Source organism: Egretta garzetta, unplaced genomic scaffold (genome assembly GCF_000687185.1).
Source record: "Egretta garzetta isolate BGI_Z169 unplaced genomic scaffold, ASM68718v1 scaffold505, whole genome shotgun sequence".
NCBI classification, from domain to species: Eukaryota; Metazoa; Chordata; class Aves; order Pelecaniformes; family Ardeidae; genus Egretta; species Egretta garzetta.
This window is the reverse complement of record NW_009259711.1, coordinates 520,786-536,227: the sequence shown is the minus strand read 5'-3', so window position 1 is coordinate 536,227 and position 15,442 is coordinate 520,786. Positions and strand designations below refer to the sequence as shown.

General features: G+C 54.4%; 1 protein-coding gene across 1 annotated transcript in view; it reads left to right on the top strand.

Moving 5' to 3' along the window:
- Positions 1-15,442, top strand: part of RAB11FIP5 (RAB11 family interacting protein 5) — a 57,975-nt gene that overhangs the window by 24,194 nt on the left and 18,339 nt on the right. The window contains 2 exon segments of the mRNA XM_035894467.1: positions 8,969-9,408; positions 10,841-11,579. Coding sequence (XP_035750360.1) covers positions 8,969-9,408; positions 10,841-11,579 — 1,179 coding nt within the window.

Below are 15,442 nucleotides of genomic sequence, written 5' to 3'. Positions count from 1 at the left end.
GGCCTTCTGGGCTGCCAGCGCCCATGGCCGGCTCATGTCCAGCTTCTCACCCCCCAGCACCCCCAAGTCCCTCTGGGCAGGGCTGCTCTCCATCCTTTCTTCCCCCAGCCTGTACTGATACCGAGGGTTACCCCAACCCAGGTGCAGGACCTCTCTCTCTGGATGCTGATCCATTGCCGGCGTGCTGGCACGGGCTGCTGCCTCCTCACGGCTGCTGCACGGGGCTTTCTGGACAATTGGAGTCCAAAAAAGATGTTGCATCCTTTCTGCCTGCGGTCTGCCAAGTGAAAATGCCTTTTAAACCTTTGCTGCTGCCCCTCTTCCTGCCCCAGGGCTTGTTGCAGCCTGTGCTCCGGCAAAGGCCTGCAAATAACTGCCATGGGAATTGGCTTGCTTTCTCAGAAGCTTGGCTGGGGACACGGGGTTTGAGTTTCCAGCAGGATGGCCTTTCCAGCCCGGGTTGGGGGTTTGGGAGCCCCATCCCCGGAGCAGCATCCCATGGCCTCCCCAGCTCTGCGTTTCCAGCACGTGGGGGTCTCTGCCGGCAAGTCTGCCGAGGGCAAAGGTGTGTGTAATTACAGCAACCTGCTGCTGGGTTTAAGATTCGTTCCTTTTTCCCTTTTTCCCCCTTTTTCCCATGCGTGACTCACACCCGAGAGCGGGTTGCAGCGTCTGCTGATGCGATGAATCCATGCGTGACCTGTTGCCGAAGCGGGTGTAGCTGGTATTTTGGGATCGGTTTCCCCTTTGGAGGACAGACGCTGCGTTCCCAAGCCTTGCGTTGCCTCTAGGTACAAGGTTTTCCGTGCAAACCCTGCCGTGATGTTCTTCCCAGTTGGAAGTGGAAAAGGGTTTATGGCAAAACCGGGTTTCTCCTGCCCATCCCGTGCACGTTGGGTTGTGCATGAAGTAGCTCCCCAGAAGCAGATGCACAGGGGGAATCTGCAGAGCAGCTCCTCGGTGTCGGCCGTGCTTTGCAACCCTGCAAAGTAGGCGTCTGGCTTGTTGGTTTTGGTTTTTTTGGGGGGTTTTTTTGTTTTTTTTTTTTTAAATTTTTCTTTGTGCCCTTGGTTTCTTGTGCATCGGGGCGGCAGATCAGCAGCGCTGCCTCCTCTCCCATCCTTGCACGGGGACCTCGTCCCCCAGCCTCACTATGCCCGGGCACTTCAGGTCATTTGGTGACCACAAATGTGCTTTATCGGCTGGATCGCAACTCGGAGGACGCAAACCTTGCACGCTCTGGAGAGTAAGCGGATAAATACAGCTGAAGAGATCGCTTTCTGTCTCCTGCTATTACTGTCTCAATTCATAAATGTTTCATGCTCCGTTTTACAGCTCCTTAAATCTTCCCTCCTTTCCTTTTCCGACCTGCCCATCCTGTGCTGGAGAGGGGAAAGCCTCTGATCTTCTTAGCCTAAATTGATTTGCAATGAAGTTACCCGCCTTTGCTCTCCTGCCAGCACCATCCTGGTGGCTGATGGCTCTTCTCCATCCCTGCTGCCTACCCTTCTGCTAACGCGGTCCCCCTCCACGCCATCACCCCCTGCTTGCCTCTGCCAGCCAGCACAGAGGCCCTGGGGGCAGATTTGGGGGCAGTGGGGTGGTTGGGCAACCATCCTCTGTCTCCTCTGTGTACAGGCTCAAGAGAACAGCCTGCCTGGGGGCTCGGCAGGTCTGGGCCACCCCAGTACCCCCTACGGCCAAGAGGAGGTGCCAGGCAGTGGGGTCCTGTGGGGCACCGCTCCGGCTGGGATGCAGGGGTGAGGATGTGCTGGGATTTTCTCCTGTGCTCCCACATCGGCTGTGGTAATGCATCGCTTGGAGTGCCAGCGCAGAGTCCATAGCTCCGTCCCCTCGCACCCCTCTTTGCTTCCAACATCCCATTTAGCCAGCACTCTCCTGAGCAGCCGAGTTGGTCCTGTCAAAGCTGGAACACATTAGAGGAGCAGAGTTGAGCTGCTTCGTTAGCAGTGAGCTGAATTATCTAACGAGCTGGAGGGGGGGGGGTTGGTTTTTTCAAGTTTGTTTTCGAGCGCTTCTCAGAAGAACATTTGGGGATGAACTTCTTCTCACCTCAGCTGCTCGAGCTCTTGCTTCCCCATCCACGGGGGAATCGGCCTGTGTTTATTTTCCATCTGTGCTTTTAGCAGCTTACAGGGATCACCTTGCAAAATAGGCCATCCAAAACCAACACGAAAGGAACCTACGCTGCAGAAAAGCTTCCCAGCACCGCCGGGGGAAGCTGTGTCAAAAACACGAAGCTGGACAAAAAGTACAAAACTCCCCAGGGTTTGGGTTGTTTTCCACCCTACGCTTCCCTTCTCGGGTAGGTGAACTTCCTCCTGGCCCGATGTGATATGCGTGTTCCCGCAGGGCTGCTTCAGCTCTTATCTCACCGAAACGCCTCTTCGCTGCCCGTGCCGTGCCCATCGAGGGGGTTCATGCCAGGAGGAGCGATGCTCCTTCTGCCAACGCTCCTGTTCCTCCTGGATTGCCTTTTCTGCGTTCCGTCCTGCTCTGTCACCGTAGGGACCCAAGAAGTCTTTAATTAAAGACTTGGGACTCTTCTCGTAAGGCAGATTGACCTTGTTGCAGGGATGACTCAGCAGCAAATGGCCGGCTGGTGCGGTGGGGGACGAGGCACTGGCTCCGTGCTGGGCTGTCGCGTGCTCTGTACTGCAGCTCGGGCAGCTGAGTTGTGCGGGGCAGCAGCATTTCTGCTCAGTTTGAGGAGAACCTCGACCACCCTGACAACGCTGAGTGGTTTTGGGAGGCTTTTGGGAAGCACCTGGGGGCTGAAGTTCTCCAGAAGCGCTCCAGCTGTCCATCCTTCCCTGAGCGCATCCGTGAAAACCACGAGTCGCCAAGGGACGTAACCACCCGAGGAAGTGCTCTTGAACTCGCTGTTAGTAAAGCACTGGGACCAGTCCGAGAGCGAAACTGGAGAACCATTGCTGAAGGTACCCAGGGTGCATGAGATAGATCTGTTGGGGTGAGGTAGGTCCAGCTGAGCTGGAGGGTGGATGGGGATCTCTTGGAGACCCCAACCGGACCCATGGGAGAGCAAGGATGGTCCTCCTTGGAGGGACCCGCGTCCTCCCTGAAAGTAGGGCAGGATGGGGCCCCGATGATGGCATCTCAGAGCTGCGTTGCGTGCGCTGCCTTGCTTGCCTGATCTTGTCCTGGTGTTGCTGGGCTTTCTCCCCTGCGTGATGTTGCATGCGACCGTAGTAATCCCAAACCAGTGAAATGAGCTTGGATCACCCCAGGGCTGGGGGATGCCGACCCGCGAAGCCACTGACAGAATGGGGGCTTCGGCTTTGTGCTTGGGTTTGTGCTGAAGGAGTTGTTTATCGGGAGGGGGACGTGGAAGGTGACACCAGAAAGCCTCAGATCACGGTCAGCTTTGCTTTTCTGTTAAGGGTTGGCCCTGTGTCCTCCTGGTCATCCCAGCAGCTCGTTCCTCCCATCCTGGGAGGTGCTGGGGCAGCCTGTGCAGACCAGATGTCTCATAAATGAGTTTTCTCATTGACGGGGAGAAAACACTGCCCGAGCAGTTTGCCCTTGTAGCTCAGATACCTGATGCAGGGTTTCTAGGAGCGGGGGCTCCCCCATAAACCGTCACCTGCAGCCCAACGGAGGACGAAGAGCAGAGGAGGGGTGACGGTGCGAACCAGGCGCTGACCCCGAGCAAATCCATCCTGTCAGCATCCTCCGTGGGGTCGCTTTCCCTCCTTAGCAGACAGCTCCTACGCTCTTGTGTCCGTGCCAGGGTGGTTTTTTCCCTTTGCTCAGCACTAGCTGGCTTTCCCGTATGGGATGCTGCCGGAGGATGAGGGAGAGCACGTGTTTTTGGGGGGGCCTGGAGATACAGCAGCGCTTTGTGTTCTGCTTTCCGTGCCTCCCCTGCTGCTCCGATTGATCCTGGCAACAGCAAATGTAAAAATAGATGGCGGGCGCTTTCTGCCTTTCCTCCCAAACCTGCCTTTTGGCAGCCGTGCTGCGCGGCTCGCCGTTCTCCTTGCCTCTCAGCGGAGGCGAGTGGGAGGAGAGAGGAGCCTTTGCGCAGGGACGGGTTTTGCTGGAGCTGTCTGGAGGCAGTTTGGCGGTGCTGATTAAACGCCGTGACCTAAATGAGCGTGCACAGCCACACAGCGGGGCCGGGGAGCCCTCCTCCGTACATCGGCGCTCGCCAGCGGTGTTACTGCGGCGGGATGTGAGCTTGCAAACCCCCGGAGCGCCTCTCGCATCCCAGGAGCTGCCCGAGAGCTCGCAGGGGCCTCCAGTTCCTTCCCCTTTGTGGGGCGTCTGCAGGGAGTTTTCTGTTTGAGGTTTCCTCTCCCGTCCCCGTGTGCTGGGGCGGCTCGCTGCTTCCTTCCCCCTGCAGAGATGCCCAGGGGCCTGGGGCTTGGGTGTCTGCCTGCCCCTTCCCTGCCACAGCATCCATGGACGGCAGATCCCAGGGCTGGCGCTGGGAGAAGCCCCTTGCCTTTGGGGGGATGTGCACCCAGCGTGATGCAATGCTGCAGGCAGGCACCCGATGCACGGAGGCGCTGGACCTGTGGGGTGTAAGAGGGAAGAATGCGCGGTTTGGGCTTTTTTTTTTTAGCAAAAGCTAATTGCCTGAAACTGCAGCTTGTGTCTTCAAGCCGGCTCGAGCTGCATTCCCTGGACGCGTCGTGTTGGAGATGTCTCTGAGCAAGCCTGGCTCTCCATGCAGCCCGGGCCGAGGCGTCTCAGCAGAAGCATCGCCTGGCTTTGGAGGTGGGCAGGGTGGGAAGGAGCAGTTCTCCGCAGAGCAGAAGGGTGTTAATGTGGGACCAGCAGGCTGGGAAGCTGCAGGTTTCATCCTCTGCTCTGTGTTCAGGGGGAGACCTGTCTCCAGTTGCAGGGAGCAAGGGGAGGAGCACAGACCCGGGCACATCTCCTTAGCTAGGAGCAATCCCTCTCCCTGCCCCCACCAGCTCTGGCACCAGGACAAGAGAGCCTCTTTAACTGAACATTTTTTAACTAGCAAAATCCACGTCAGGCTGCGGCCCCTCCAAACGTTGCCACTCCCCGGGAGTAGGTGGCCCAGAGGTGGGTGGCTTGTCCTGGATGTCCTGTGCAGCCAGGAGCTGGACCCAAGCTGGTGGCACCTTCCTCAAGGGATGCCTCCAAAACCACCTCCTTGCAGTCCTGGTTCCTCAGCGCTGGACAGGCTTGGCACGGCTTCCTCGATCTCCCCGTGCTCCTCTGTGCCAGCACCTCTTCCACGGTCTGATTAATATAACCCAGTTAAAATCAGAGCGATTGGTCTGAGCCTGAGCCGCAAAGCCCACGGCTGCTATTTCAGACCTGGAAAAGGGTTGGGACGGGCAGCAGCTGGTTTGTTTTTCCAGGTGTATCATCTAGTCCTGTAAAAGAGATCACGTCTCCCTCCCCGGCTTGGCCTCGGGTGGCCCCAGGCCAACCCCCACCTTGCCCAGGGCTTGATCGGGAGGAAAAGTGGGAAACTGAGGGGTGTGGGATGGGTTTTAATAGTGAAAAGATGCTGTGGGCGTTCGTGTTTAGCTGGGCTGGGACTTGAAACCTGCCCCAATCCTGCTCTCCTGCCACATCCCAGCCCAGGCAGTGTTTGTACCTCCTGTTTCCACTGGAACTGATTCATAAAAAAACCAAGAAAAACCCAACATGGAACAACTTAATCCTCCCAAACACTCCTCTTGTGCCGTAAACTTAGAGCTCAGCCTAAAAATAGCTCTGTTCCCTGTTTGAGGTGTAGTCCCAACTGCTTGCCGACTGCTGCTTAGGTCTTGGGAACCAAAAATAGCTCCTTAATCCAGCACCGGCATAAGCAAAGGTTTTTTCCTTGAACGGACGCTTTTTGAAGCAGATCAGGTTTTAAGGCTTGTTCTTTCAAAGGCATCAGCGCCGAGCACCCAAATTAATTTTAATGACCCCAGCGTTATAAGCGCTGGGATGGGAGATGCTGAGAGCGTATCCGCCTGAGCTGAGCCAGCGCAGGGCTCTTACGGGCTGTTACGTCTCGTCGTCCTCAAGCTTGTGCCTTTCCTTATGGAAATCCACCCAGGTTTTCTCTCTAATTCTTTTTCCACGGGATGACGTAAGATGCAAAAACTACTCACAAGTTATTTTTTTCCCCTCTTCCCCCCCCCCGCCTTGCTAAACGACTCAGCCCCCAAATCTCTCCTCTCCCAGCTGGCAGGCTGCTGCAGCCCTTCCCGCTTGAATTTCTTCCAGGTCTTTGCATCAAACTGAACAGCATTAGATTGGATGCGCTGTGGCCACAGCCTGCTCCAAGCAGCCTTTTCCTCACCATTCCTATGGGAAGAGTCCACCCGGCTCGCCTGCTCCTGCTCCCCCATCTCCTCCCTGGCAGTTTGTCTCTTTGCCGCTGTTGGCTTGCTGTAAGGGGTTAATGCTGGGTTTTTATCTTTTTTTTTTTTTTTTTTTTTTTTTTTCCTGCATGCCTGGATATTTTCAAGCTTGAAGCCTGGGTATTGAAAATTTTGCAGTGGGATAAGCAAGCGGTAGGAATAGGAATGGGTTCGCTGGGGATTTTAACCCCACGTCTGTGCCCAGAAATTCCCAAGCGCTGCCCCCTCTGCATGTCGGTGGCAGCAGAATTGGACCGTGAAGGACCTGGGTCCTTCCAGCTGTACGCTCCTTTGATTTATCTCGGCATCCCAGCAGGGAGTTAGGGGGTTTGTGCCCCCTTCCCAAGGTACGGTGTAGGCTCCCCAAGTTTTCCACCTCCTCCGCTCATCCAAGATGCGATAACTTTTCCAGCAGTAATTCAGAAACTTCTGGAGGATGCGATTAAAGTTTTCTCCTCGCCCTGGTGATTTCAGCGTGGTCACACCCATCTCCATCCCTTCACATTTTCCTTTTCCCTTTTTTTTTTTTTTTCTTCTGTTCAGTGACTTCACTTTTCAAGTGGATGTAAAACACTGCCGGGATTTTTATTTTCTGGGAAATCGTTGGGAAATTGTTAACCCAGGTCGAGAAATTTCTTCCACCTCCCGTTGCTGTGTGTTTTGCCCACAAAGCATGTCCTGGAGAAACAGGGTCTCTCCTGAACATACAAATTGCCTTGCACCTTATTAAGGGGAATTGTAAGGCTTTGATCTGGGAGGGATTGGAGCTGCCGGGCAGTGGCTGTGCTGGAGACCCCCTCGTCCTGCTGCAGCCGCCCCGGGAAGCGGTGCCTGGAGCTGGGGCAGAAGGACGGGGCATCTCGCAGGAGGGGCGAAGGACCACTGGGTCAGCAGCGGTTTTGGGGGAGAAATGGTTCCCTCGTGGCCTGTGTTTTGTGCTGCCCCATCTGAACGTGGTATCACGGTGAAATGGAGAAGTAGAAGGTGCCTCTGGGCATGGTAATGGGCGATAGGACGAGGGGGAATGGTTTGAAGCTGCGCCAGGGCAGGTTTAGGTTGGACATTAGGAAAAACTTCTTCACCAAAAGGGCTGTCAGACTCTGGAAGGGGCTGCCCAGGGAGGTGGTGAGTCCCCATCCCTGGAGGTATTTAAAAGGAGGATAGATGAGGTGCTGAGGGACAGGGTTTAGTGGTGGGATGGCAGGGTTAGGTTAAAGGTTGGACTCGATGATCTCAAAGGGCTTTTCCAACCAAAGTGATTCTATGATCTCTTGCTTTCATGTCCTCGCCCACCGTTCATTCCAGCTGGCAGGAGGCAAGGCACCTTTCCCTTCACACACCAGGGGTTGCTCCGTGCCCTGCCGGTGCGCAGGCTATTCCCTGCGGAAGGATCAGGCCCTAAATGGAGGTTGGGAAGTTTTTTTTTCCCTTGTGCAGTGAATGTTTTGGAGGCTTTTCCCATGCGCCTTCCATCTCTGTGTGCCAAGCTACGGAGCAAACTCTGCATTATGGGTTTTGTCTGGGGTAGGGCAGCAGGGAGCATCCCCCAGGAACCTGCTGTGGAGTCGGTCGAGGCTTCTGCACTGGTGGATATGGACAATATCTCCTTTGGGAGCTCTCACCAGCCCCAGCAGCGTGGTGCTGGGCTTTGGCGACCGGTACAGGGGTTGTTAAAATAAAATCCTTTTCCCTCCTCAGCTCTGGCTTCTGGCTGCCTCAAATTTTACGGACATGTCAGCAGAATTGAGGGATTTGGAGGAAGGGGAGGTGATGGATGTATAGGTCTGCTGCATCCTCCACCATCACATCAGGTCATCGCAGATCCCAAAGCTGTACCGCAGGCTGGAGATTGCCATCGTCCGGCTGTCAGAATGCAGATATTTCCCAAAAATCCAGTAACCTGGGTAGGGTTGGGTTGGATAGGATAGGATTGGATCAGATCGGATAGGATGGGTGCTGCACGGCAGCTCCTCCTGCCCATAAAGAGCTCCCGGGATGCAGCATCCCCTAAACGCTTGCTGCAAGGACACTTCTAGGCAAGCTTCAGCATCTTCATTTAGGCTGAGGCGTGGAAGGTCTGGCCTAAAGTTATTTTAATGAATGTTGTTGAGTGCCTTTGCCATTACCGTACTGTCTCTGACTTGAAAGGATTTGTTCTGAGTCACTGGCTCTTGAATATTTAAAATGCAAGCACAAAGCACTGTCTTTTTTTTAAACATGGGCTCACAGCAACGTACCAACTGACCGTACAAAAATTCAGCCACTGGTAACTTTCCCCTGAAACGCACGGCGGTATCTGACGGCCGGGTGAGCAAGGTGGTGTTTGCCAGGTTGTTTAGTGGAAGGAGAGTATTTAGTGTTAGGACAGGGATGGAGACGGAGCTCTTACAAAGCCGCCGCGGGTCAGGGAGGGGTCTGGTCCTGTGCGACACCTCCGTGCGTGGTGTTTGCCTGTCTCTGACTTAGGGGACTTCTGGGGCGCTTGTGCTAGCTCCCGCCCAGCAGCAATCTCCCCGAGGGCTTCCTGGCCTGCAGCTCCTGGAAATGACAGAGGGGCATTGCCTTTTCTTTTTCCTCTCTGGCTCCAGGTGGCACAAGCTACACTCCAAGGCTGGGAAGAAGGAGAAGGAGCGTGGTGAGATCCTGGTGAGCATCCAGTTCACGCGCAACAACCTCACGGCCAGCATGTTCGACCTGTCCATGAAGGACAAGCCGCGGTCACCCTTCGGCAAGCTGAAGGATAAGGTGAAAGGCAAGAAGAAATATGACTTGGAGTCGGCCTCTGCCATCATCCCCAGCAGCATGGGCGCCCTCGACATGGAGGATGACTACGACATTGGGGGCAAGAAGTCCAAAGTCAAGGGCTTCTTCTTGAAGAACAAGCTGCGCAAGTCGTCCCTGACGCAATCCAACACCTCCCTGGGATCCGACAGCACCATCTCTTCTGCCAGCCTGGGCTTGGCCGCAAATGTTCCCGAGGTAACCAAATCCCCGAGCAGACACAGCAGTCTGTCCACGGAGCGCTCTGGTAAGAGGATAACGGTTTTAATCTACCACCACCACCGCTTTTTTTTTTTTTTTTTCCCCCTTTTTTTTTTTTTTTTTCCCCCTTTTTTTTTTTTTTTTTCCCCCCTTCTTTTCTTTGTAAGGAACTGTTGAGGCTTTCCTGCAAATCTGTTAACTAATTGCTTACCTAAGAAGCCGCATCCTGCACAAACCCTCCGAGACTTTCTGCGGGCTGGCAGTAACGTGCTTGCCAGGACGGGGGGAGATGTCTGTGATTTTGCTTTTCATGCTGAGCCTGTATATGAACAGCCTGCCTTGACGTTGACGCTGCATGTGCTCCCTGCTGCACACCACGAGCTTGCGGGCTACGAGGCTTCTTTTGGGACCTTTTCTTCTCTGCCCCCTAAACGTGGGTCGCTGACGCTGACTCGTAGCAGCGAGCCCCTGGGAGAGGGCTGGGCGAAGCTGAGCCCGGTGCTGCCCTGCTGCCCCGCTCCCTAATGAGACGCCTCCGGCTTGGAGGCAAAGCTGAAGCAGTGACCGGTTCCCGGTGATTAAAGCAATCTGAGCTCTTGGCGCTCGGAGAGCGGCGATTTGCAAACAAAAAAGGTCCTTGTAGTGAATTAATTCTTGCCGTCCCTTGGAAAGAAAATATATAATTAAATGGTTTAATTGGCTGGAGACAGCAAATTCCCATATTGGGTGGGAGTCCCTGGGTACGCGCTGCTCCTCACCATGCTGGCGAAGCCACCCGCGTGATGCCTCTCGGTTTCTACTGGGTGACGTTGCCGTGCGTGGTCCGGGGGCGAGTGGAGGCACTGGTCTGGCCCCATCATCCTCGCGTCGTGGTGAAGGCGACAGCACCTCTGGCTAGGAGGGGGCGAGCAGCCGCCTGTCGCCCGGAGTCCAGGCAGTCCTTTTCACCGGGCTCTCCACGTAACCCCAAAAATCTGCTGAGCGTTAGCAGTCGCCACAGGGCCAGGCGGTGGGAGAAGCAGGCGCTGGACCCTCCTGGCGTACATCATGCAAAGCAGCAGCCTGGCCTGTCGGAGCGGAGCTCAGAGGCTCGTCGTCTCTTATTCAATGCAAACCCTTAAATCACACGGAAGCATAAGCCCTTTAAGTAGCTTCTGGGTAATTTCTTGCATTTATTATCGATCCCAGCTCCTCTCAGACAGGGGGTTTGTTGTCTTACAGAGACTCCTCTCCGGATCCTGCAGTGGAAGGTGATGTGCTGGGGGAAATATCCTATAGCCTGTATAGCCACATACTTGCGACCTGTGCTTTGCATTTCTAGTTAATGTAATTATAATCCGGTAGAGCCTGGGAGGGAGAAAGCTGGTATGATTTCGCAGATCTCTTCAGTGTTTGCAAATAGAAGATAACGATGCTTGTCGTACCTGTGCCTGTGACTCAGATGGCCTCACCTCTGTTCTGTGTTTTATGTCCTCCAGTGAAAGACTACTTGCCGTCTCCAAAGCTGACCCACAAGAGAGCATTCAGTGACGATGTCTCCCAAGTCAGCCCGGTCCTGGAGCCCAAAGCAATCCAAAACCTGAAGCCAAAGAACGATCCCGTGTCCTGGTCTTCCCTCTGCATCAACGGGAGCCACGTTTACAGCGACGAGCCTGCACCAAAGAGCCCCGTGTCTGTCCCTCAGAGCTCTGCACCGCTGTCCGTGCCCAGCGTCCCCAGACGGCAGGAGGAGGGCTTTGGCTTCACCCCCCTCCACCCCGACTCCCACGAGGTGCCTTGGGGGGCCAGCAACTTTGAGAGGACGCAGCAGAGAGACGAGCCCAGGTTCATCCCGTCTCCTCCCAGCTTAGCCTTGCAGGAGGAGCTCAAGGTCTCCACGAAAGCTGTCACTCTCAGTAACCACCTGGGCAGGGCCAAGATGGAAGAAAACAGCCGCTTAGAGAACAAGCCGACTCAGGCTGCAACACCCATGGTCTTCTCCACGGAAACGACGAAGGACAAACAACCCGAGGAAACGAGGAAGGAAGACAAGAAAGCGAAGGGCGGCCTCTTCCATCACGGGGGCAACAAGAGTGACGTGGGGAGCAAAGGCCAGGGGGAGAAAGTGGGACCCTCCCACGGCTCGTCCGTCCATGCCATGGCAGGGGGAGATGAGAAGCATAAAACCAGCGGCTGGTTCGGTTCAAAGGAGCCCAAAGACTCCCCTCAGAAACCCAGGTCAGTGAAATGGGTGTGCTGACATCTAGGCCGTTCACTAGCTGCCCCAGCCTCCCGCCTTCAGCGGCTGCGCTGTCAGATCCTCTCCAGCATCAGCGGGGGACTGCTCCCCGTTGCTCAGACAAGATGACAGCGGGGGAAATGCTTCCTTGGTCTTAAATGTCTCAAAGGGAGGGTGATTTTTCTGGGGTCCTACCTTGGCTTCTGCCACAAATCAACCCTGTTTGCCCTTCTGGGCCGTGTTTCCCGGTTGGGGAAGGGAGGGATCCCCTTCATGGAGAGGGAGACGTTTCCCTCTGCAGAAGGGAGGCTCGGGGTTGTCACGCCAAGTGATTCTGTGGCCTGGAAGTAAAGGATCGTTATCCTTTAATTAGCTAAAAAAGCCTCCCTGGCAGTCAGCATAGGATGCGGGGCACAGTGATGCGCAATCACATTTTTTTATTAACATCCCACCCCCTCTACGTCGCTGGTCCAGCCCGGGAGTGCGGTATTTTGGTAACTTGAGATGATATTATTATTATTTCTGAAGTAACTAATCCCAGCCCTGCTCTTTCCTTTTCCCATCCCACCCCAGCCTTCCCTCCTTCTGATTTTGAATCTCTTAATCCTTCTCGCTTTGTGTGATGATTCAGCCCTCCAAATCCTCAGCCCACAAAACGTGGTGTTCCTGCTCTTTCTGTGAGGGCTTTATCGCGACAGCGAGTCGCCCACCTCCATCCCCGTAGCCCCCGGCAGCTGAGCTGGGGGTCGACCAAAAGCCTGGTGTCACCAGGTGACACCACCGTGTCATTGCTCAGTGCGAGGGAGAAAACAGGGTTAAAAGCAGCCAGAAAAAATAACTAGCAGTCGAGAGCTGGTTGAATCTAGAGGGCTGATTTATTATACGGGTTTTCTAATCTGGGCTGACTTTAACCTCATTTATTAAGCAGAAGGATTTTAATTCAGTCTAAGCCTCCTTTAATGAGGAGTGCACTCATGGTTTATTCAGCCTAACCAGATTCCCACACGGGTTAAACTGCTTTATAAAGTGCTGCTCAGACGTGAGGGGGCGAGCAGATCGCTCAGCGCGGCTTCACAACAGGGGCAGCCCCAAAAGTCCTCCTCTTCTCACCCCACGAGATGGTCTTTAAGGCCAACGGGAGGCAAGAACGTGCTGCCACCCCCCTTCCTAAGGACCGAAGGCCACGTGTCCCTGTCCTGCCTGCCACACGTGGTCCCTTGAGAGGGGCACGTGCTGTCGGCGCCAGGATGGGAGCGGAGCCGCGAGGGCTGGTCAGGCTCGGTCCTGCCAAGCACAGGCAGAGCTGGGGACACCAAGGCAGGCAGGGAGCTGCTCCCCTGAGCCACGAATGCCCCATCTCGCAGGGCCCGGAGCTCTTTCTCCTGAAGCCTTTTGGTGGGGAGCGAAGCCCAGGTCACACAGGAGGGACCAGGGACAATGTGGGCTCTCTGTCCTCCAGCTGCTCCGGCAGCAGGAGAGATGAACGCGAGGTCCTGGGACTGCTGCGGCTGCGTTCCTCGTACGGGTCTTTCATTGCCAGGAGACTTGAAACCATGGTATTTTCAAGTCATATCCCAGTTGGAGTCATATCCCAGTGCAAGGTATGTTTCTGGATGAGACTGAAGGACTCTGGTCTCTGAATGCTGTGATTGAGGAAGGACAGAACATTAACCACTGGAGATTGTTCTTTTAATTTTTTTTTTTTTCCGTTTTGTGATAATAAACCTGCTGTTTGATTTAAGTCCTAGAATAGAAAAGATACCGTATGAAGAATACACCCATAAAAAAAAAAAAATCTTACTGTATTCAGGCAGCGACTCCACAGCCAGCGAAACACTGTGAGCCTACGACGCACGCGTGCGATGGGATGGGAGATGCCCTCTGCAGCTCCCTCCGGAGCCTTTTCCTCAATAAATGGGTGAGAAACCTGCGGGTTTCCTCCTGCTTTGCAGTTCTAGGCAGGAGGTTGACAGGGGCCGTGTGTTTCAACTTGACGTGTGAGCCGTGCCTGCCCCGCTCCTCTGATGGGCGCTGCCGTCCTCAAGGCGAGGATGTCCGCTCCGGCTGTAAATCGGCTCCCGAACGCCGGTAGCATCCAACCCAGCGGATAATTGCCGTGAGTGCAGAGGTGCCCTTAAACACTGCTGGTTTCTAACAACCCCGTCTGGTTTTTAAGTGACGGCTGCTGGACCCATTCCCAGCGTTATTCCTCTCCCAGAGGGTTTTAACTCCATGTTTTGGTGTTTTGTTTTTTTTTTTTAATCTACTTCAGTACTCCCAGTTTAATTTCAATCTAAGCTGAAGCTTTGCTTAGAGTTGGTTTGCCACGGCATGCCGAGGACCCCGTCCGCAGATGGCTGTCTTGTAAGGAGAAACCTGGGTGAGCCCTGCGACAGCAGCTCCTCCAGCTGGGATTTTCTCTCCCCAAAATAGGAATTGCTCTGAAGCAGCATGGGCTGCTTTTTGGGGTGTTCAGAAGCATCTGAATGGGCTTTAATTGCAGTTTGCAATTTGAAAATGGGAAGTAATGAGCTTAAACTGTAGCAAGGGAGGTTTAAGGTAGTCATTAGGAGAAGTCTCTAATGGAGGGTGGTGAAGTGCTAGAGCTGCCTGGCTGCGAGGGAGGAAAGCGCAGCGTCTGCGGCTTTGGGGCCCGGGGTAGGTGAGCACTTTTGGGGAACGTTACAAGAAGCATTTGCCCAAGCATACGGCCCAGGCTGGGTGGCAGGAGACGGTGACTGAGTCTCATTTGATGCAAAAATGGCCTTTCCATCATCACAGGGAGATGAACTGTCTCTAGCCTGGCTTTCCTGGTTCTTAATTTTTTTCTGACCATTAATTACAGCGTCACTACTTATTCTAATTATACAGAACTCTAACTTTTCCGATTTTATTCTCCTTCCTTACACTGAATGACCTTGTGGACCATGCCACTGATTCAAGTCAAAGCTGTTGAAGCTATCTTTTCACAAAAGGGCTGTCAGGCGCTGGAAGGGGCTGCCCAGGGAAGGGGTCGAGTCCCCAGCCCTGGGGGGATTTAACAGCCGGGCAGAGGCGGTGCTGAGGGCCAGGGTTTGGGGGTGGGATGGCAGGGGTAGGGGAACGGTTGGGCTGGGGGAGCTTAAAGGGCTTTGCCAACCTAGATGATTCTATGATTCTAAGGTCTTGATGGCGTCAGGTTGAACGTACGGTCTGGTGCTGGCTGTACTGTGATAATCAAATGCGCGCGTGGTCTCTCAGGCGTGCAACTGAAAAGTCAGCAGTGCTTGTCTGTGGGTGTCTCACGGTTGTCTGTCTGCATCTGGAGGAGCTATTCAGTTACCAGTGTAACTTCGAGAGCTGAAGACGGATTAACCTTTGCTTTGTAGAGAGAACCAGCTGCTGAATCGAGCAGTTTTACGTCTTTGACTTATCTGCAGAAAGGTTTTTTTTCCCTCCCGCTCTTCTGATTACAGAAACTTCAGCTTCGTGGCTCCTATCAGCTGAGCAAGGGGCATCTTCTCACCTTTTTGCCCATCGTAGACAGGCCAAGTTTCACCTGGAGCTGAACGTGGGGAGAGAGCATCAAAAGCTGTCACCTTTGCAAGACCAAAAAACTCCACCTGTAATTAGTTAAAAGGGCTGTAATTAGAAGGATGCTTTACAGTTAAGGTTTAAATTACCCTGCAGCTAAGCCAAGTTTGGCACAGCTTGTCTTTAACATCTTGGCTCTAGCAAAACCACACCCTTCCTAAATTAAGGAAGCTGCTGACTTGCAGCTGGTGTGGGCTTCAGCTTTATAAAAAGGTTTCCTGTTGTGTTACGGGCGGTTTTTGCTGAGCCATTGGCAAACGCGCGCAGGCTGGCGCTGCCCGGCGAGCTG